The 24,183-nt window shown below is 36.3% G+C and overlaps 1 protein-coding gene across 3 annotated transcripts in view; it reads right to left on the minus strand.

Moving 5' to 3' along the window:
* Window positions 1–24,183, minus strand: part of ST3GAL6 (ST3 beta-galactoside alpha-2,3-sialyltransferase 6) — an 85,463-nt gene that overhangs the window by 22,982 nt on the left and 38,298 nt on the right. For 2 of the 3 annotated variants that reach the window (XM_036744456.1, XM_036744455.1), the window contains exons 3-6: window positions 16,917–17,016; window positions 14,629–14,703; window positions 8,769–8,872; window positions 3,903–3,966 (exon numbers count right to left, since the gene is read on the minus strand). In XM_036744456.1, coding sequence (XP_036600351.1) covers window positions 3,903–3,966; window positions 8,769–8,872; window positions 14,629–14,703; window positions 16,917–17,005 — 332 coding nt within the window. In that variant the 5' untranslated portion in view covers window positions 17,006–17,016. The remainder of the gene's footprint in view (window positions 1–3,902; window positions 3,967–8,768; window positions 8,873–14,628; window positions 14,704–16,916; window positions 17,017–24,183) is intronic. The other variant, XM_036744457.1, reaches the window with a different exon arrangement.

Genomic DNA, 24,183 nt, shown 5'->3' on the forward strand with positions numbered 1-24,183 from the left:
GTCTGCTGCTACAAAAACTAGATCCCAAAGTCAATTTTTGTTCTTGTGTCAATGGAATGGTTCACAGCCTATCACTGAGTCCCCCCTCCCCTTTTCTGCAACAAGCTCTTCTCTATGGTTTTGACTTCCACAGTGGATCTGTGGCATAGTGATCTGGTTAGGATGTTAGATAAGCCCCTTGAAGGCTGAGGCTATATTTTATTTATTTTATATTCCCCCCCACCAAGTACATGATCTAGAACATTATATGTACTAGTTAGTTATTAATCAATATTTTTTGAACCAAGGAATGGTATTCAACATAAGTTATCTATCTCAAGGGTTGGAAGCCTGTGGCCTTAAGGCCACATATGGCCCTCTAGCCTTGAGCCTACATGTGGCCCTCTAGGTCCTCAAGTGCTGCCCTTTGACTGAATCTAAGTAAGTTCTGTGAAGTTTGGATTTGATCACAGGGCTGCACTTGAGAACCTAGAGGGCCACATGTAGCCTCAAGGCCACAGGTTCTCCACCCCTGAGTTATCTCTTCTTGTAAAGGTTACCTTTTACTAGAAAATTCAAAAAGGCACTTACCCCACCCCCCTTTATCTTGCCTACTATACAGCATACCCGGAAATTAATGACATGAACTATAGATTGGAAGGGGGAGGAGAAGAGGAGGTGTCTGGAATTGATTCTGATACTGAAAAGGGAGTAAAGTACATTTCCTCATGGAAGAAAAATAGAACCACTTATTTGTTTAAAGTTAACTATGCAAGTGTATGCCAGGCTATGGGATTTGCCTAAGAAAGTCCTACTAAGCATAATTCTGAACCTAAGAAATTTTTAATGGTAAGTGACCAAAAGGAACAAGTCTAAACCTATATTTGTTTTATAGGACACACTAATGACAGTTACCACTCCATCAGTAAATGAGCTAACTTCAAAGGAGACAGTTATTTGGGCTAGTAAAACTAGTGTTCTCCAAATGACCACATATTTGAGTAGTAAATACCTGAGTAGCCCAACCAGAAGAAAAGACCATGTGTGAATTTGTCATTCTCCACTACCTTTACCACCAATCCTATCTTTGAATGCCTGCCACACGTTTCTAGTAAAAGACCTAAAGTTTGTAACGAAACGTTGAAAAGAGAAATCAGGGAAAACTACATTGAGAGTTACAACAAACAACTATAGTTTGAACATAATTTGAGGTTAGCAAGATAAAATTTTAAAAATCATGTTGTCAATAAGAGGAAAATTTTCAGCGTCTTTCTAGATACTTCATACTCCTGTGAATGAGCCAGATGGGAAAATCCTTAGTGATACTTGCAGAAGAATTCACGACTTTAAAATTCTCTCATCATTAGCTCCTTTGATACTAATGTCAAATTTAACATCTTCTAGATCAGACCTGCACAACCTGGCAGTAGGTAGGGGCCAAAATTAAAATAGGCTAAACTTCTTTGGGCCATAGATGGGTTAGACCAGAGACAGACTGACGATGGTTGGTTGCCATGGGTCATGTGACAAACAGGAGCCAGCACAGTGGCAACCCTATATTTTTCACAGGCTGCCTGAAATCCTTTGGCCAGCCACAAACAGCCCACGGACCCTATGTTTTACAGGCCTGGTATAGATCATCAAGATGCCTTTCTTGATTTCAAATAAATGTTCAAATGTGAAAGGGAGACAGCTGTAATATAATGGAAATAACTAATAAGTGGGTATGAGAAGACTCCAATGGTGATTCTGCTACCAGGTATATGATCTTAAGCAAGTTCAGTTTTCTCATCTGAAAAATGGATTGGGTAAGCTTTAAGGTCCCTTCCAGGGCTAACACCTATGATTTGGAGTTTTTTTTTTTACAAACTCATTTGTTTCAGGTTCGAGGTGTGGCATATTTTCTATAGCAGCTAAATTGGGGCAGTTATGGTTCCTTCTGTTCCAAAGCCATGATCCCTCCCCTAAGCCCAATCAGTTATCTCAGAGGAATGTGCCCCCAGATGCAAGAAAGAGAGAAAATGTGGATAAAGTGAATCAAATCCATGCCAAGAATGAAAAAAAAAGCACATTTACTATTGCTGGTGAATGGATACCATTACTTTTGCATTCCAAAAATACAAAATTATTTGATATATTACTAAAATCTGAATGACTGAACCTCAAATTAGTTTGTAAATAAATATAACAGTGAGAGAACTAATTAGAACAAAAAGGGTGAGCTGCTACCATTTTGTCACAGAAGACTGAGGCAGCCAAAAGTGGAACAGAAACAAATGCCTTTCTTAAAATACCCGGGTAAAAAATACACCGACAATCAAACCCTCGGACCAGGACTATAAACATAGTACTTCCTCATTTCTCACTTGCTTCCGGAGTAAACAGCTTAAAAAAGTCTCTTGCTTCATGCAGTACACAGGAACCCTGTCCTAGTAGTGGAATACTCCAGAAACAACAATTTTAAAAAATTACTTAATTCATATTTAAAAAGAAGTCTTGATTCAGTTCAATTTATGTAATGCTTCAAAACAGTTTACAATAATACCCTTCTATAGAGTATCAGTTCTTGAGGCTATATGAAAAGCAAGCAAATGCTCTGTGTAACTTGTTTATTGAATAGATATGTTACAGTGTGTGTGATTGTAGAACTGAGTGTTTAGGTATACCAAAAGTTACAAAACTGAAGATGTAACACTAGAGGAAGGAAAATAATGGAAAAAAAATCATGTAAAACAACAGTATGTCAATGAGAGTTAAATTTTATGAAAGATCTCTATTCAAATCTTTAAGAAAAACACTTTGCCATTTTGGAGGAGAAAAAAAAATGCTTTCTTGCCTTCCTTCAAATCATGAACTTCTGTGAAAGAAATCGGGGAGACACTCTCCACAATGCCGAAGGAAATGTTCCCTAAGCCTTCTTCTTAGGGCCGGAAGGGAGAACATAAACTTTGAGCACGTTTAGCAGTCTAGAGAGGCTGTTGGTGAAACACTATAGTGGAAGAAAAGTAACTTTAAAGGAAATCACTTTCAGGCTTTCTCTACTTCAAGTAGAGGAAAATCCTAGGTCCGGTGGCACAGGTATCCCAGAAGTTATCAACGGCAGCATGAACCTAACCATGGGAGGGGGTGAGGGTACACAAATACATACGCACACATATACGTGTATGTGAGAGTGCGTGCACACACGTGTGTGTGTATTATACTACATATAAACAGATTTTCCCATTCATCCTGTACATTTGACAGGGCCAGGAGTAGGCAAAGTAGATTTTGTAAGAAAAGCAATTTCTCTGCTGGTGAAAGAAAAATTACTGTTCAAGTGTTCAGTAAGTGGTGGTGGCGGTACTACTACTATTACTACTACCACTACTACTACTACCACTGTTACTACCACTACTACTACTACTGCTACAACTACAACAACAACTATTACTACTGCTACAACTACTACTACTAAGCAGTTGCCATTCAGTGTTTTACATGGTTTATCTCATTTAAAGCTCAAAACAACCCTGGGAGGTAGATATCATTATTAGCTTTATTTTACAGGTAAGAAAACTGAGTCTGAGAAAGATGAAGCAACTTACCTCAGGGTCATATACTTGATAAGTATTTGAGGCAGGATTCAAACTCAGGTCTTCCTGACTCCAAGTCCAGTGCTCTCTATATGATACCACTTACATACCTAAGTACAGTACGTATCTATAGGATGTCTCAAAATTCTTAATGCAGTTTAAAATTCATAAAATCTTAAAACTGCACCAAGGTTTTGTGTAATAACTCATCAAACCCAAACACATCTAAAATTTCTAAATTAACTTACTGTAGACAAGAGTACTATCAGACATCCATAAGTACAATTAAAATGTCATGTTATATCTTAGCTAAATCAATCAGACAGAAACAATAGGTAATGAACTCACTTATCGGACTCAGGGAACAGTTCACAACTCTGAAGTCTTGAGAGAGCAAGGTAGAAATGATGCACTTTAAAAAAGAGAAAAATAGAGCAAGCGTGACTAGGTTACAAATTAAAATACTGTCATTGTTTGTGCATTAAGATACTTTGTCCCTAGTGTTTTCACCTAATGTAGCTTACCTACGGCAACAACACACGTGACAAAGTCTGATAACAATCTAGTGATTCTGATGCAGTTCCAGTCCAAAAATGGCAATCATCATTCATGGAATTTTAGCTACTACCTCTAGATACACTGACAAATTTTCTATTGACGTTAAACTTAGATATAAAGCCATCTATGCCTCATTGTAATAGAACATAATAAAATTAAACTCAGAAAACCAATGGACCTTTAAGTCTTATTGCCTTTCTTTATATCCATTTTACTTCCTGTGATCCTTGGTTATGAGCATTTCTTTTATCCATAGATCTGATGGGTAAATTTTTCCATGCTGCTATAATTTGCTTATGATATAACCTTTTATGTGCAAATCATTTAGCCATTTTGACCTTATCTTTGCATATGGTGTAAGATGTTGGTCCATGCTTAGTTTATCTACCAAACTACTTGCTATTTGTCCCAGCAATTGTTTTTGTCAAATGGTAAGTTCTTGCCCCAAAAGCTTGGATCTTTGGGTTTATCAAATACTAGATCACTATGGTCATTTGTATTGTGTACCTATTCTATTCCACTAATCTATTTCTTAACACCAGATTGTTTTTACAATTACTATTTTGGAATATATTTTGAAATCAGGTACTGCTAAGTCACCTTCACATTTTTTTCCACCAATTCCCTTGATATTCGTGACCAACAGGCAGTTTTCTCAGCATGAAATACAAGCTAGCAATAGTCACATTTCTTTTAAAGGTTCCAAATCATCAATAATTAGAAAATTGCGAATCAAAACAACTCTGACATTCCAACCCATTTCCATAAGATTGGTCATACTGTTGGTGGAGCTGTGAATTGGTACAGCCATCATGGAAAGGATTTGGAACTAAACTAAATATCCTCTGACTTAGCAATACCATTACTAGACCTGCACACTAAAAAATTCAAAGAAGGAAAAAGTACTCATATATACAAAAATATTTAGAACAGCTATTTTTGTAGTGGCAAACTACTAAGGGAATGATCATCAATTGGGGAACGGCTAAACAAAATCAGGTATATGGATGTAACTGAATACTATTATGATGTAAGAAATAATGAAAGGAATGGATTCAGAGAAATTTGGGAAGATTTGTATGAACTGAAGGCAGAGTACAGTGAGCAGAACCAAGAGAACAATTTATACAAAAGCAACAACATTGTCAATCGCTCAGTCAATAAACATCTATTAAGCCCCTACTATGTGCCAGGCACTGTACTAAGCAGTAGGGAAACAAAAAAAAGACTGGGGATACAAAAGACAGCCCCTGCCCTCAAGAAACACCATCTAATGGCAGAGGCAAACAAATATGTACAGACAAGCTACATATTATACTGGGCAAATAAGAAACAATCATCAGAGGGAAGGCAGCAGAATTTAGAAGGTTTGGGAGAAGATGGGATTTTAGATTGGACTTAAAGGAAGCCAGGGAAGGCAGTAGGTAGAGATGTGGAGGAGGGCATTCTGAGGATGAAGCACAGTCAGAGAAAATGCCCTGAGTGGCGAGATGGGGTGTCTTGTTTTAGGAATAGCAAGGAGGCCAGTGTGCAATGGATTAAAGAAGATGTGGTGAAGAGTAAGGTGTAAGAAGTACCTAGAAAAGTAGAAGGGAGGAGGAGTTATGAAGACCTTTGAACATCAGAGGATTTTGCTTTTGATCCTGGAAGGAAGCAATAGGAAACCAATGGAGTTTATTGAATTGGGCAGGGAGGGTAACATGGCCCAACCTGTGCTTTAGGAAAAGCACTTTGGTGGCTGAATGGAAGATGGATTAGAGTGGGGAGAGGCCTGAGACAGGAAGACCTACCAGCAGGCTATTGCAGTAGTCCAAGCATAAGTCGATGAGGGCCTGTACCAGGGTAGAAGCAGTATCAGAGGAGAGAAGGGGGCACATCACACAGATGTCGCAAAAGGTGAAGCCTTTAGGCTTTGGCAACAGATTGGATATGGCAGCAGGGTGAGAGTGAGGAATTGAGGATGACACCTAGGTTGCCAGCCTGAGGGACTGGGAGGATGGTATTGTCCTCAGTAGTGATAGGGAAATTAGGAAGATGGAAGGTTTAGGCAGGAGTGAGGAACCTGCAGCCTCAAGGCCACAAGTGGCCCTCTAGGTCCTCAAGCATAGCCCTCTGACTAAACCCCAACTTCACAGAACAAATCCCCTTAACAAAAGGATTTATTCTGTGAAACTTCGACTCAGTCAAAAGGCCTCACCCAAGGACTTAGAAGGCCACATGTAGCCTCGGAGGCCACAGGTTCCCTACCCCTGGTTAGGGGAAAAGGTAATAAGTTCACTTTTTATATACGGGCAACTTTGAAAGACTTGAGAACTCTGATTAATGCCATGACCAATCATGATTCTAGGAGGCCAATGATAAAGCATGCTACCCACCTCAGAGTAGATGTGGACCCAGAGAACAGATTGAGACACTTTTTTTTGACATGGGCAATGCAAGAATTTGTTTTACTTGTCTACACATATGTAAAAAGGATTTTTTTAAATTTTTTCCCCGGTGAGGCAGAGAGGGTTATGGCAAAGAAGGAAGGGAGACAATTTTGCTGTTAGTTGAAAAAAAAAATGAAATTATATTTAAAAAAGAAATAAACCAAATAGAAAAATAAGATGTTTCATTGTAAACAAAAATGAACTTCCTACTTTAAAAATCAGTGGACCAGTTGAAATTCATAGCATAACAGTCAGAACAACAGGGGAGTAGAAGTACAGAAATTGAAATTCCAGTCACAGTTCTACCATCAGCTAGATGACCTCTGGTTAGCTGTTTTTTGGTCAGCTTGAGAACTCTGATTAATGTAATGACCAGTCATGACTCGAGAAAGTCTGCTTCTGGTCTCTTTCTTCATTTGACTGTGAAAATCTGGAATTACAAAATATTTTTTAAAGCTATTAAACTTTAGAAACTTGACTTCTTAGGAGACTGAATAACAACATTTCTGACTACAACTAAAATCCTTAGAGGATCTTACAATCGCTTTATTATTCACTGTATGTAATCAAACCCTATTTCCAAAGTAGTTAAAGTAGGCTGAATAAAATTAGGGGTATGCTGGAGCCAGCTTAGTGAAAGCTAATTGTTAAACCTTCAGTGTGTGTATTTTTATGTTAGAAATAGGTTAGTACTACAAATTGGGGTTTGATTTATTATTTTAATGACTGTCTAGACTTATAGTGACAGAGAAAATGTAAATACAGATTAAACTTAAAAGCAGGTTGTGTTTTTTCAGAGATTCAATTATTAAACATTTACCAGCCTACCCTTGGCTGATATATGTATTCCATATTTATACTACTGATTTGCTTAGTAAACAGTTTTTCCACAGATGATAGAATAATAAACTTCAGGGACACACATCCAGCAAGTTCCAAATTAATTCTTGAAAAGAAGTTTCCCAGAAACTACTGAGTCATCATGGTGGCACAGTGGACAAAGCACTGGACTTGAGTTCAAATCCAACCTCAGACACTTACTGTGTGACCCTGGGCAAGCCACTTGACCCTGATTGCCTCTTTTTTTATCCATAAAATGAGCTGGAGAAGGAAATGGCAAACCACCCCAGTTTCTTTGCCAAGAAAACCCCAAATGGGGTCAAGGAGAGTTGGACACAATTGAAATGACTGAACAACAACAAACTGAATCATCAGAAGTGCATTAGACACCTTGACGTCCGAGAGGGAAGAATAGTTTGACTGACATCATTTAACAAGTGTCACAACTTTCATATTATACATCATTTGAACAAGGGTTATCATTCTCATCTTGCAGATGAAATTACCTAAACTCATAAGTGACAGAGTGGCCAAACTAGGATATAAACAACAAAAGCTTCCACTCTAAATCTCACCTTTCAGTCTCTTATTTCATACCATCCTGCTAGCGTAATGGCAGCATTTCACATATAGCTGCATCTCCTGTGTCTACTGACTGTTACTGCAGTAGCAGTAAGAGTAATGCTGGTGAGGGGGTGCAGCTTTCCCTAGTGCTTTCAGCTTTGACAGGCACTTTATTTACATAATCTCATTGTTCTCACAACAGCCTTGTGAGTAAGTACTGCTACTATGTCCATTCTCCAGATGAGGAAACCAAGACTTGGTGAGAATTGCCATTGTTTATGTTACTAGTAAATGGAAGAGTCAGGATTTGAATCTAGGTTTCCTTGATTTCATGTCCAGTGTTCTTTCCACTAAATGCCACCCTAATATCTCTGAAAACATAGGTTGAAATATGCCTAAATCTTCTCTGAAACATTAGAAGATTGTTGTTGTTTAATTGGGTCTGATTCTTTGTAACCCCATTTAGGGTTTTCTTGGCAGAGATGCTGGAGTAGTTTGCCATTTCCTTCTCCAGATCATTTTACAGATGAGGAAACTGAGGCAAACGGGATGAAGTGACTTGCCCAGAGTCACACAGCTAGTAAGTATCTGAAGCCAGATTTGAACTCAGAAAGATAAGTCTTCTTGACTCCAGTCTCAGCACTCTATCCACTGTACTACCTTGAAGGTAAAAATTTGCTTAACAGAGAAGATGAATATATAATATTATATAATACATATAATGAATTATATAATATATATTATATATAAGTTGGATGTCATTTAAGTACAGTTTTCATAAACCATTCTACTTTAATAACTGAATAAGAAGAGAATTACTGACCTGATTTCTTTAACCCATAGGGTAGTGCAATCTTATCACTTTCATGAAGAGTGGCTATCATTTTTAAATCACTTGCACACATGAAAGGATATATTCCATGAAAACTAAGGAAGTAAAAAAAAAAGTTTGATTTTTATTAAATACTGTAGTAGCTTAATAAAGTGAACTTATACTATCTACATTGTATTACTTTGTTGTGCTTGAATCAACAAGTCATTTCTTAAGTTCTTACTGTGGGTTGGGCTTAGTGTAGTTTAGTATAGCTTTGGGCTTAGTATAGCTTTAAGCTATTAAAGCTTAACAGATTTAAAGCTTTAATATTAAAACTTAACTTTAGATATTAAATTAATCTGACAGTGAAAATGATTGCTATTAATTATTATCAATAATCAAAATATTAAAATTTTAATATAATATTAAAGTAGTAAAAATTAAAGCTTTTATTAAAGATTTAATAGTTTTAAACTGCATTAAGACTTTCGGAACAGCCTGTATATAAACTTTATTACATTCTTTGTACAAATGTCTGCATATATATATGCAAATATATACACATATGTGTATGTATACAGACATTTAAGCTAAGAGGTTAGATGATTCCTACCAAATCAAAGGAGATCAGTGCTAGGAAAAACATATGCAACCAGTCAAAAAATATGATTATGATTCACATAGAATGCATTCAGACCATGATATTGCTATAGTAAAGGTAAAAATATCAAATTATAAGAAAGGATAAAGATAATAGCATATGGCCCATGGTTAGAGGCTCTCCAACATAGCCTATTCCAAAAAGCTATTGACTGTGAAATATAGGGAAATGAATAAATAAAAATATATTGATGTGGATAATCCAAACTTTTTATGGAGTTTTAATGAATATAAAGGAACTAACACAATGAGGAGGCCAAAAGAGCCCAGAAATTGTACTCTTACAAAATAGAAAAACCATGCCAGCCAAGTGTAACAGATATGGATTAAAAACTCAACTGCAAAATGTTACAGATTAGAAAGATTAGAACCAGCATTGCCTCATTCAACATGACAGTAACACAATACTATGCTCCAACCACTGAGGCTAAAGTCAATCAGTTCTATGAAAACCTTCTAAAAATAGTAGCCCCAAAAGACATCACATTCATCACATGGGATTGGAATGCTAAAGTAGGAAATCAAAAGATAACTGGAATAACAGGCGAGTTTGGCCCTGGAGCACAAAATGAAGCAGGACAGAGATTAACTTTTGTCAAGATAATTTGCTGATGATAGCAAGCAGTCTTTTTCACCAACCCAAAAGGCAACTCTACACATGGATATCACCAGAGGATCAATATAAAAATCATATACTTTGCAGCTAAAGGTAGAAAAGCTCTCTACAGTCAGTTAAAACAAGACCTGAACTTTTTACTGCAAAATTTAGACTTAAATTTTAAAAAGTAGGGAAACCCATTAGACCATACAGGTATGACTTAAATAACATCCTTTATGAATTGGAAGTGATGAATAGATTTAAGGGATTAGATCTGGAAGACAGAGTGCCTGAAGAACTATGGAAAAGGTCTGCAATATTGCACAGGAGACAGCAACCCAAAGAAAAAGAGCAAGAAAGCAAAATGGCTGTCTCATGAGGCTTTGCAAATGACTGAGGAAAGGAGAAAAGGGAAAGGGAAAGGAGAAAAGGAAAAAACATACCTAAGTGAATGTGGAACTCCTGAAAATAGCAAGGAGAGATAAAAAGGTTTTCTTAAATGAGCAATGGAAAGAAATAAAATGATATAATAGGAAAGATAAGATATCTCTTCAAGAAAATTAGAGCTATAAAAGGAATGTTTCATGCAAAAATGGCCATGATAAAAGACAGAAATGGTAGGGACTTAACAGAAGTAGAAGAGATTAAGAAAAGGTGGCAAGAATATGCAGAAGAACTATAAAACTATACAAGAATGATCTTAACATTACCAATGTTTATTGATCTAGGGCCATACATCTTGGAGATTGAGGCACTGCTAACAATAAATCTAGACTCAAGTGATAGAATTCCAGGTGAGTTATTTAAAATCCTAAAAGATGATGCTGTTAAAGTGCTGCACTCAATATATCATCAAATTTGGAAAACTCAGCAGTGACCACTGGCTTGGAAAAGGTCAGTTTACATCCCAATCCTAAAGAAGGGCAATGCCAAAAAACGTTCAAATTACTAAACAACTGTACTCACTTCACCAGTAAGGATATGCTTAAGATACTGAAAGCTGGGCTTCAGCAATATGTGAATTGAGAATTACCAGAACTGCAGGCTGATTTTCAGAGAGGCAGAGGGACTGGAGTCCAAATTTCCAACACTGGATTATGGAGAAAGCAAGGGAGTTTCTGAACAACATGTACTTCTGTTTCATTGGCTACACTAAAGAAGCCTTTGACTGGGAAACATTTTTTTTACTGCCAGTGTTTCTGATAAAGTCCTCATTTCTAAAATATATAAAGAATTGAGTCAATTGCCCAATTGATAAATGATCAAAGGATATGAACAGGCAGCTTTCAGATGAAGAAATTAAAGCTATCTATAGTCATATGAAAAATCCTCTAAATCATTTTTGATTAGAGAGCTGCAAATTAAAACAACCCTGAGGTGCCACCTCACACCTATCAGATTTGGCTAATATGACAAAAAAGGAAAATGAAAAATGTTGGAGAAGATGTGGGAAAATTGGAACACTAATGCATTGTTGTTGGAGTTGTGAACTGATCCAACTATTCTGGAGAGCAATTTGGAACTATGCCCAAAGGGCTATAAAACTGTGCATACGCTCTGACTCAGCAATACCACTTGTAAGTCTGTGTCCCAAAGAAATCAAAGAAAATGAAAGGGACTTTATGCACAAAAATATTTACAGCAGCTCTTTTTGCGGTAGCAAAGAATTGCAAATTGAGGGGATGTCTATCAATTGCGGAATGGTTGAACTTGTAGTGTATGATTATGATGGAATACGATTTTGTTATAAGAAATGATGAACAGGATGGTTTTAGAAAAACATGAGAAGACTTACATGAACTGATGCTAAGTGAAGTGAACAGAACCAGGAGAACATGGTACATAGAGCAATATTGTAATGATGAAATCTGAGTACAGATCTAGTATAACTTTTTCACTGCATTTTTCTTGCTTTGCTTTTTGTAATATGGTCAATATGGAAATAGGTTTTGCATGATTTCACTTGTATAACTGATATCATATTGCTGGGAAGAAAATAATTCAAAACTCATCTTTAAAAAAAAGAATGCTAAAAATAAATTATAAATTTATTTGGAAAAAAAAAAGAACTGGGAGACTGATTGAAATCCAACACTTTCATTTTAAATATGAGAAAGTGGAGGACAAGAAAATTTAAAAGGTTTGCCCAAGGTCACATATGGCAGAACCTAGATTCAAACCAGTCTTCTCATTACAATCCTGCTTGTGAAAGTCTTCCTGTTCCCTACTACAACCTTCATCAAAGATGTCCTCAATCTATATGTAGATTGTTCTCATAAAACTTTATATATGTGGGAAAATAAACTTGGTAATAATGGACATTTTCTTTACAGATTTTTGATCATTATTATAGTCAAAGATTTTTTCCATGCCTTTGGTATCTTCCGTGCCTTCAAATACTTTGTGGATCATTCCCCGGTGACCTTCAATGAAAGGTGACCTACAGCACAGCTCTTTTCTAAAGTCTAATACTGTTGCTTTCCCCATAATTTTTTTCTTTAGTGCAATCTTTACATCCCCCTACCTTTTCAGTATCGGTACATCTCATACTCCCATCCCCTCCCTCACATACTCTTTGACACAATCCCGAACATGACATACTTTCTCTTATCTGGGCATTTTCACTGCCTGTTCCCTATACCCGGAATGATCTTCCTCCTCACCTTTTCCCCTAGGCTCCCCTGGCTTCCTCTAGGTCCCAGCCAAAATCTCACTTTCTACAGGAAGCCTTTCTTGATCCCTCTTAATTGCAGCACCTTCCCTCTGTTGCTTATTTCCAGTTTATCCCATATATAGCTTATTTGTACATAGTTGTTTGCATGTTGTCTCCTCAATTATAATGTGAAGTCCTTAAGACCAGGAGCTATCTTTTGTTCTTCTTTGCATCCCTAGTGCTTAGCACTGTGCCTGGCACAGAACAGGGGCTCAGTAACTGACTGACATGTTGAGGACTGTGATGTTTCAGGCCAATTGTGTTGGTTCCTTTTTCCTTGATGATATAAAAACTTTGTTATAAAAATCTTGGCCAGTCTTTCCAATGTTTCTTCTATTTAGTGTCCTCCTTCCATTTTCATCCTCGAATACCTGTAGGCTGATTTCGCTTGGATGGGTTTCTTGGAATATACTATTAGACATGACTGCTAAGCTCCTTTGTTTTACTTAGGTTTCTCTTTTGTGGGTGGGAGGATTTACTGGGAAGTAAAAGCAGTTTTTTAAAGTATCAATAAAATATTTATTTAAAAATGTGAAAGTAGGATGAATAAGAAGTATGGATAACTGAGCTTTAAATTAAGGGAAAAACACAAAACTGAAGTTTCCAACCACTTTATACTATTTTAATCTTTAGAGCAGGGAATTCTTCATCACTATTTATTTTGGGTTCACTATACAGATACAACAGAATTAAGGTGAATAAGGGAAGGAAAAGACTCCTTTTTTAAAATAAATTCATTATATTTCCTTATACCTTTAGGCAGATTAATTAACAATCATGCTAAATGCAGGTTATTAAACAACGAAAATCAGGGCAAATTTCTAAGCTTGAAAGTTAATCTCTGAAAGCAAGAAAGAGAAGAGGCAAATTAGGGAATAACAGAACATCAGGGAGAATTTTTTTTTTGCAATTCAATTTTATATAAATAAGCTCTAATTTATAATTAATTAATTTATTTTTAGCTTTCAACATTCAGTTCTATAAGATTTTTAATTTTGAATTTTCTCCCTCATTCTCTCCTCCCCCCTCCCCAAGAAGGCATGCAATCTGATATAGGCTCTACTTATTCATTCATATTAAACATATTTTCACATTAGTTATGATGTAGAACTAATGAGAAGAACCACGAGAAACAAGAAACAAAACAAAACAACAAAAGAAAAGGTGAACAAATACTATGCTTCCATCTGCATTCAGATTTCTTTGGATGTGGATAGCATTTTCCATTGTGAGTCTTTTGGAGCTGTCTTAGATCCTTGCATTGCTAAGAAGAACTGTCTATCAAGGTCAGCCATTGCACAATGTGGCTGTTACTGTGTACAATGTTTTCCTGGTTCTGCTCCCCTCACTCAGTATCACTTCACATAAGTATTTCCAGGTTTTTCTGAAGTCTGCCTGCTCATCATTTGTTATAGCACAATAGTATTCCATTACATTCGTATACCACAACTTGTTCAGCCATTCTCCAATTGATGGGCGTCCCCTCAATTTCCAAACCTTTGCCACCACAAAAAGAGCTGCTATGCATATTTTTGTGCACGTGGATCCTTTTCCTGTTTTTATGATCTCTTTGGGATACAGACCTAGAAGTGGTATTGCTGGGTCAAAGGGTCTCCCCTTTCTTGATTTTTTTAAAGAGAAGCTGCCAAACAATTGACCTTTTCATCGACAAATCCTGTCTAACCTCACTCAGGCAAACAGACAGAAATTTCAGTTCTTTATAAGAACTCTCTAAAGCTAAGAAGCAACAGGATATCCAGGCTCTTCCTTGTATATGTTTGATTGACAGTGTGACAATGTGACTATTATTTGCCTTTGCCTTAAAACAAAGGAACATGAGAAAAATGGCTTTGAGACAAAACAGTAACAACATCCCACATTTCCCTTTTGATTTTTACCTCAGTAGAGACTCAAAAGCGGGCTTCGATGAACAAGACAGCACAGGCGACCTTTTCATTTCTACAACTCGTAGCCTGTGAAGCAAAAACAGGAAATAATTGATTGACTGGTGGCCTGCCAAAAGGAAAACAAATCCTTCTGTAACCTCAGTAACTTCTCTTAGAATTAATTACTTTGCCCACCCCTAGACCTATGATTTCATTGTTGTAAGGAACTCCCTCTAATAACGCAGGTAAGTGATAATGTTGCTTCCTATTAGTATAGATGGCTGCAATTCCAAGAATCTGGGGATATGATTAAAATATAACTGAGAAATATTTAACAAAATCAATAAAACACAATAGAATGAAGATAATGTTTACTTCTGGTTAAGTCAATATATGGCCAGCAGGGATTATTATGTACAGTCTAGTAGCCCCTATTTCTATTTGAGTTTGATACCACTACCCTGGAGAAGCACCAAGAAATTAAGTAAATTACCCAGGTGCCCATAGCCCATTCTACGTAGAAGGCAGGATTTGAACCCATGCCTTGAATCTGAGGTTAGATCTATCTGCTATACCTGGTTCTGCTGTCTCTTTTCTATTAGAACTGCCCATTGTATATCGCATATGTTACCTAAGGATTTGCAGCATCTATTCTTTTATTACTGTAAGTAGAGAGAAGAGGACTGGTTAACTAATCACCTCAGGGAATCACCCTAGTAATAGCCTAAACTAAGGACAAGTAGAAAGTGATTCAATTCAATAAGCATTTATTAAATGCCAGCCTAAATGTATCATTAGCTTTCAAATACAAGCTAAGGAAGAACTAATTAGGACTTGATGCTGACCTAAGGAGCTTACGTTAGTGCTTCTTTGCATGCAAGAGGAAACTAGCATTTAATTTATTTCAACTTAATAGTCAAAGTCACATGCTCTGTACTTTAAAGGTCATTGAAAACTATTTTTAATCACAGATCTCTGGGCATGGGGATGGGAAAAAAAGCTACCCAAACTAATGCCAGAATAGAAAATTCTCTCTGGGGAAGTTCTCCCTCTATCAAAAGTGCACATAAATGTTCGAAGTCTTCAATGTGTGATATTTCAAAGGAGACTCACTGTAGCAAATGTAATTTTGTATTAAAGGGAAAAACAATATTCATGAAATATTACACAAATATTGCAGTTTCATCAGACTGAACATCATGGGTTTCCAAAAGGAATTTTGAAATGGAGGCAAGAAATAATCTGAATATTAATTTTCCATTTTACCACTTATGTATCCTTATTGCTATATCTTAATATGTACTGCTCAGTTACTTCAACATAAAGTTGTCAATATTTAATTCAGGTTCCAGGGATACCTTCATTTGAAGGTAAATTTAGTTTAGTTTTTGACTTCCACCAATACCACAAAGTCAAAGAACCCATTCCTCCATTAGTTCAAGTAAGCCTGGAGCAATAGCAACAAAGTATAATCTGTACCCAGGGCAGCTAGGTGGCACAGTGGATAGGACACTAGGTCTGCAGTCAGGAAGACTCATCTTCAAGAGTTCAAATCTGGCCTCAGACACTTGCTAACTATGTGACCCTGGGCAAGTCATTTAACCCCATTTGCCTCAGTTTACTCATCTGTTAAAAATGAGCTGGAGAAGGAAATGGCAAACCCCTCTACTATATTTGCTAAGAAAACCCCAAATGGAGTTGTATAGAGTTGGACATGACAAAAAATGAGTCAGCAACAAATAGTCTGTATCATAAAGAGTTGAGGCTACACCTTTTTTTGTAATCAATAATATACTGTGATAATTTCTTACAAAGCACATTCACATACATTATGAATCATTACAGCAACTCTGTATGATTGGCACTGCAATTGTTATTATATCCACAGAGAAGGAAGTTGAAGCTCAGAGAGATTAAGTGATTTGCAACTCTTACAGCTACTTAAGAAGGAGTGCTAAGAAGCGTATCTTGGTTTCCTGATTCTAAATCCCATGCCGTCTCCATGATACTATTACTGCTGTGCTATCTCTCTTCCCACTATACCACACTGCTCCTTGCTCTTTCTTAAAAGACAGTCTGTTGAAGCACAAGGCTGTATTAAGTAAATGTACTATCTTCAGTGGGCCTACTTCCACAGCAGAGCTACAGTGTTTTTATTACACTTAATATATACATGGACATGAAGAGAGATTCAGAAAGTCCCCGGTGATATTTATTTCTACAAAAAACTCATTTCAATGTATATTTACAATAAATCAACCAATCAGGGTGTTTTCTTTAAAGAGAAAAATAAAACTTACCAACTGGTATTATCTCTCCACAAAATGCAATGAAGTACATAATAGAGAAAGACACAACTCAGAATTATGAACACCAGGTATCCTCTCATTGCTAGCACTCCTGAAATTACAATATATGGAGTTATATATTTGGTAAAGCTATTGGCCTGAAAGATGAGAAAAGAGAATCATGATTATTATACCAATGCATGCTTACAGAGGATCTAACCTAATCATCAATGAACACATATGGAGAAAATTCAGGAAGAAATAACTATGGAGAGATGTATACATTTCAGAAATGTCAAGGAAAGAGCAAACATGGATTTTTCATCATGTGGTAGAAAGGAAATAATTAAATAGAAACTTCACTACTAGTTTCCTACATTTGGAGAAAAACACTTCTCATGGAATGACGTGTTCATAGTAATCAACATTAGGTCATGATATATAGAACTGTAGAATAGAGGAGAGTGTAGACTCTGTTCAAGTTATGACACTGCCATTAATTAACTGTGAGACCTTGGACAAATCAGCGACCTTCTCTAGACCTCAGCTTTCTCATCTATAAAATGTGGGGTTGGATTAGATGCATTCTAGATTTCCTTCCAAATCTAATGTTTGATGAGTTTACAATTCATATTCTATCTTTCTCTTTCTCAATAAGGCAAATGAATGAGTCTTCCACTGTAAAAAGTATTTACTTTATGAACTTGATATGATTCTTTAAAAAGCTAATTTTATAATTTGTTCCTTCCTAAGTTTCTACCTAAATATCATTTAAAGATTTAAAAATAAAATAGCAAAAGAAACTACTGAAAATATTTCTAATATCTAGAATTAAATTTTATATAATTTTAAATTTCTCTGTTACTTAGACAATAATGATGCCTGACAGCTAGAGTGCTGGGCCTGGATCAAGAAGACTATAATTCTCCTAGCTGTGTGACCCTGGGCAAGTTATTTAATCTCTGCCTACTTCTGTTTCCTTCACTGTAAGATGGTGATAAAAAAGCACCTGTCTTGTCAGGGTTGTTTTAAGGATCAAATGAGATATTGTATAGTGCTTAGCACAGTGCCTGGTACATAGGAGGTACTTAATAAATGCCTGTTTCCTTCTGTCCTGGAACACTGGAGAGACTTAATAAATGCTTATATGTTTGACAATACCTGACTACTACTTTAAGATTTGCAAAGCACTTTACAAACATTATCTCATTTAGTGGATAGATGTACCTATTATCATATATTTTCCAGAAAAATATAAACGTACAAAACTAAACAGCCTATTAAAATTCCAAATTAATTAACCAAGAAATTTTTTTTTAATTTATTTTTTATTTATTTTTAGTTTACCACACACGGTTCTACATGGTTTTGAGTTCCAGTTTTTCTCCCCTCCCTCCCCCCTCCCTCCCCAAGACGGCATGAAGTCTCATATAACTGTCATGTATAACTTCGCATTGAATTAATTTATGCTCTAGTCAAGTCGTGGAGAAGAATTTTGACCAATGGAATGAATCATGAGAAAGAAGAAACAGAACCAAAAAAAAAAAAACAAAAAAAAAACCCCAAAACCAAAAACAAAAGAGAAGCAGAAAAGGCGAGCATGTAGTAGTGTGCCTCAGTCTGTATTCAAACTTCGCAGTTCTTTCTCTGAATGAAGATAGCATTCTCCATCGTGAGTCCCCTGGAGTTGTCCTTGCCCCTTTAGGTTGCTGAGAGAAGCGCAGTATGTCAGGGTTGGTCCTCAAGGAATCCACATATCTGTGGCTGTGCACAACGTTCTCCTGGCTCTGCTCCGCTCACTCAGCATTATGTCGTGTAGGTTTTTCCAGGTTGTTATGAAGTCTGCATCATCCCCATTTCTTATGGCACAATAGTATTCCATCACCTTCATATACCACAGCTTGTTCAGCCATTCCCCAATTGATGGGCATCCCTTTGCTTTCCAATTCTTGGCTACCACAAAGAGAGCTGCTATAAATATTCTTGTACATATGGGTCCTTTTCCCGCTTGCGTGATTTCTTTGGGATACAACCCTAGAAGTGGTATTACTGGGTCAAAGGGTATGAACATTTCTATAGCCCTTTGGGCATAGTTCCAAACCGCCCTCCAAAATGGCTGGATCAGCTCACAACTCCACCAGCAATGCAACAATGTTCCAATTTCCCCACATCCTTTCCAGCATTTATCATTCTCCTGATTTGTTATTTTAGCCAATCTGACAGGAGAGATGTGGTATCTAAGAGTTGTTTTGATTTGCATTTCTCTAATCAGCAGCGATCCAGAGCATTTTTCCATATGCCTGTAGATAGCTTTAATTTCTTCCTCTGAAAACTGCCTGTTCATATCCTTTGACCATTTCTCAATTGGGGAATGGCTTGTATTCCTATATATTTGGCTTAGCTCCCTGTATATTTTAGAAATGAGGCCTTTATCAGAGATACTAGTTGCAAAGATTTTCTCCCAATTTTCTGCTTCCCTCCTAATTCTTGTTGCATTGGCTTTTTTTGTACAAAAACATTTCAATTTGACATAATCAAAATTATCCACTTTGCATTTTGTAATGCTCTCTATCTCTTGTTGGGTCATGAATTCTTTACTTTTCCACAAATCTGATAAGTAAACTATTCCTTGCTTTCCCAAATTACTTAGAGTATCAACTTTTACTCCTAAATCATGAACCCATTTTGACTTTATTTTGGTATATGGTGTAAGATATTGGTCTATGCCCAGTTTTTGCCCTACCATTTTCCAATTTTCCCAACAGTTTTTGTGAAATAGTGAATTATTAGCCCAGAAACTGGCTTCTTTGGGTTTATCAAAGAGTAGATTGCTAAACTTGTTGATTTCACCTACTTGTGTACCTATCCTATACCACTGATCCACACCCCTGTTTCTTAACCAGTACCAGGCAGTTTTGATGACTGCTGCTGTGTAGTACAGTTTAATATCTGGTGTGGCTAAACCACCATCCCTAGCATGTCTTTTCATTAATATCCTAGATACTCTAGACCTCTTGTTTTTCCAAATGAATTTTGTTATTATTTTGTCCAGCTCAGTAAAAAAAAATTTTGGTAGTTCGATTGGTATGGCACTGAATAGATAGATTAATTTAGGTAGAATTGTCATTTTTATTATATTAGCTCGGCCTAACCATGAGCAACTGATATTTCTCCATTTATTTAGATCTGATTTTATTCGCGTGAAAAGTGTTTCATAGTTATGTTCATATAGGCCCTGGGTTTGTCTTGGCAAATAGACTCCCAAATATTTTATAGTGCCTTCAGTAACTTTGAATGGAATTTCTCTTTCTATCTCTTGCTGTTGGGCTTTGTCAGTAATGTATAGGAATGCTGAGGATTTATGTGGGTTTATTTTATATCCTGCAACTTTGCTAAAGTTGTTTATTATTTCAAGTAGTTTTTTACTTGATTCTCTAGGATTCTCTAGATAAATCATCATATCATCTGCAAAAAGTGATAATTTAGTTTCTTCTTTTCCTATTCTAATTCCTTCAATTTCTTTTTCTTCTCTTATTGCTACAGCTAATGTTTCTAGAACCAAATTGAATAATAGGGGTGATAATGGACATCCTTGTTTCACCCCTGATCTTATTGGGAATGCATCTAGTTTATCCCCATTACAAATAATGCTTGTTGATGGTTTTAGGTAGATGCTATTTATAATTTTGAGGAAGGTTCCCCTTATTCCTATGCTTTCTAGTGTTTTTAATAGGAATGGGTGTTGTACTTTGTCAAAGGCTTTTTCTGCGTCTATTGAGATGATCATATGGTTTTTGCTAGTTTTGTTGTTGATATGATCAATTATGCTAATAGTTTTCCTAATATTGAACCAGCCTTGCATTCCTGGAATAAATCCTACCTGGTCATGGTGTATTATTCTCGTAATGAGTTGCTGCAATCTTTTTGCTAATATTTTATTTAAAATTTTTGCATCAATATTCATTAGAGAAATTGGTCTATAATTTTCTTTCTCTGTTTTAACTCTACCTGGTTTAGGTATTAGTACCATATTTGTGTCATAAAAAGAATTTGGTAGGACTCCTTCTTCCCCTATTTTCCCAAATAGTCTGCAAAGTATTGGAATTAGTTGTTCTTTAAATGTTTGATTGAATTCACATGTAAAACCATCTGGCCCTGGAGATTTTTTCCTAGGGAGTTCGTTGATGGCCTGCTCAATTTCTTTTTCTGATATGGGGTCATTAAGAAATTTCACTTCCTTCTCTGTTAGTCTGGGCAGTTTATGTTTTTGTAGATATTCATCCATATCTCTAAGGTTGTCAAATTTATGGGCATACAGTTGGGCAAAATAATTCCTAATTATTGTTTTGATTTCCTCTTCATTAGAGGTGACCTCACCCTTTTCATTTTTTATACTGGTAATTTGATTTTCTTCTTTCTTTTTTTTAATCAAATTGGCCAAAGGTTTGTCAATTTTATTGGTTTTTTCATAAAACCAGCTCTTTGTTTTATTTATTAATTCAATAGTTTTCTTGGTTTCAATTTTATTAATCTCTCCTTTGATTTTCAGTATTTCTAATTTGGTATTTAATTGGGGGTTTTCAATTTGCTCTTTTTCTAGCTTTTTCAGCTGTATGCCCATATCATTGATCTCCTCTTTCCCTATTTTATTCATGTAGGCATTTAGAGATATAAAACTTCCCCTAAGAACAGCTTTTGCTGCATCCCATAAGTTTTGGTATGTTGTTTCATTATTGTCATTCTCTTGAATGAAATTATTAATTGTTTCTCTGATTTGATCTTTGGCCCACTCACTCTTTAGAATTAAATTATTTAGTTTCCAATTAGTTTTTAGCTTATTTTTCCATGGTGCTTTATTAAAAATGATTCTTATTGCATCATGATCTGAAAAGGATGCATTGACTACTTCTGCTTTTCTGCACTGGATTGTGAGGTTTTTATGCCCAAGTACATGGTCAATTTTTGAGTATGTGCCATGTACTTTTGAGAAGAAAGTATATTCCTTTTTATCCCCATTCAGTTTTCTCCAGAGGTCTATCATATGTGCCTTTTCTAAAATTCTGTTTACCTCCTTAACTTTTTTCTTATTTATTTTGAGGTTAGATTTATCAAGTTCAGAAAGGGGGAGGTTGAGGTCTCCCAATATTATAGTTTTGGTGTCTATTTCTTCCTGTAACTCCCTTAACCTCTCCTCTAAGAATTTGTATGCCTTACCACTTGGTGCATATATGTTAAGCAATGATATTGCTTCATTGTTTATGGTGCCTTTTAGCAGGATATAATGTCCTTCCTTATCTCTTCTAATTAGATCTATCTTTACTTTTGCTTTGTCTGAGATTAGGATTGCTACACCTGCTTTTTTTACTTTAGCTGAGGCACAATATATTTTACTCCAGCCTTTTACCTTAACCCTATGTGTATCCCCCTGTTTCAGATGTGTTTCTTGTAAACAGCATATTGTGGGATTATGGTTTTTAATCCATTCTGCTATCTGCTTCTGTTTTGTGAGAATGTTCATCCCCTGCACGTTCAGGGTTATGATTTCTATCTGTGTCTTTTTCTCCATCCTAATTCCCCCTGTTTATGCTTTTATTTCTCCCTTTCCCCTTCTCCTCCCCAACAAAGTTTTGCTTTTGACCGCCACTTTCCTCAGTTAACCCTCCCTCTTTATTCCCCTCCCTTATCTAACCGTTACCCACTTGCTACTTCTCCTCTTCCTTCTGCCCTCCCCCCTCCCTTTTTCCCCCCTTTCCCTCCCACTTCCCGTAGGACAAGTTAGATTTCTAAACTTATCAGAGTATGTTATTCCCTTCTTGAACTAGATCAGATGACAGTAAAGCTCAAATACTGCTCTTCTCCCTCCCTTCTTTCCCTCTACTATAATATGTTTTTTTGCCACTTCCTTTGGTGTAATTTACCCTTTTCTACAACCTTCTTACCACTTCCCTCATAGCCCTCCCTTTATATCTCTTATTTATATTTTATATCTTTACATCAGTTAATTTATACAGGCATTCACAACCTATGTATATCCCTTTCATTTGTCACAATAGTTGTACCATTCACAAGAATGACTTATATATGTATATGTATATATATATATATACATAAAAAACATACATAAGATGATATAATCCCACATAAAGATGTAAACAACCTAAGCTTATTGGTTAATGAAGTTTGTGGGGTTTTTCCCCCAGTTACCTTTTTATGTCTCTCTTGAGGTTTGTATTTGGAGATCAAATTTTCCATTGAGTTCTGGCCTTTTCATCAGGAAGGTCTGGAATTCCCTTATTTCATTGAATGTCCATCGCCTTGCCTGGAAAATTATGCTTAGTTTTGCTGGGTAGTTGATCCTTGGTTGTAGTCCCAACTCCTTTGCCCTTCGGAATATCATATTCCAATTTCTCCTGTCTTTTAATGTGGAAGCTGAGAGATCCTGCGTGATCCTGACTGTAGTTCCACGATATTTGAATTGCTTCTTTTTGGCTGCTTGCAGTATTTTCTCCTTAAGTTTATAGCTCTGAAATTTGGCTATAATATTTCTTGGTGTTTTCAGTTTGGGATCTCTTTCAGGAGGTGATCGGTGAATTCTTTCAATGACTATTTTGCCCTCTGGTTCTAGGACCTCTGGGCAGTTGTCTTTGATAATTTCTTCGAAGATACTGTCAAGGCTCCTTTTTTCATCGTGGATTTCCGGTAGACCAATAACTCTCAAATTGTCTCTCCTGGATCTATTTTCCAGGTCAGTTGTTTTGCCAATCAGATATTTCACATTTTTTTCTATTTTTTCATTCTTTACATTTTGTTTTATTACTTCTTGATGCCTCATAGATTCATTAGCTTCCACTTGCTCAAGTCTAATTTTAAATGAGTTAGTGTTTACATTTTGCTTTTGAGCCTCCATTTTCAATTGGTTGATTTCACCTCTCAGGGTGTCCTTTTCTCTCTCTAGATTCTGAATCTCCGTAGCCATTTCGCCAATCTTATTCTTTAGGGACTTGATTTCGTCAGTGGATTTTTTCTCCCTTTTTTCCATTTTTTCCATATTTTCTTTTAGCTCCCTAATTTGGTTTTTAAAATCCTCTTTTAGCTCTTCCAGCAGTGCTTTTTGGGCTGGAGACCAGATCATATTAGCTTTTGAGGTATCTGATGTATCTACCGTGTCATTGCTATCTTCTTCTAAGTCGATATTTTGATCCTGCCTGTCTCCATAAAAAGAATCTATTGTCCTCGGTTTTTTTGTGTTCTTCTTCATGTTGGATTGCCTTTTGCTGGC

This window comes from Trichosurus vulpecula, chromosome 2 (assembly GCF_011100635.1).
Source record: "Trichosurus vulpecula isolate mTriVul1 chromosome 2, mTriVul1.pri, whole genome shotgun sequence".
Lineage (NCBI taxonomy): Eukaryota > Metazoa > Chordata > Mammalia > Diprotodontia > Phalangeridae > Trichosurus > Trichosurus vulpecula.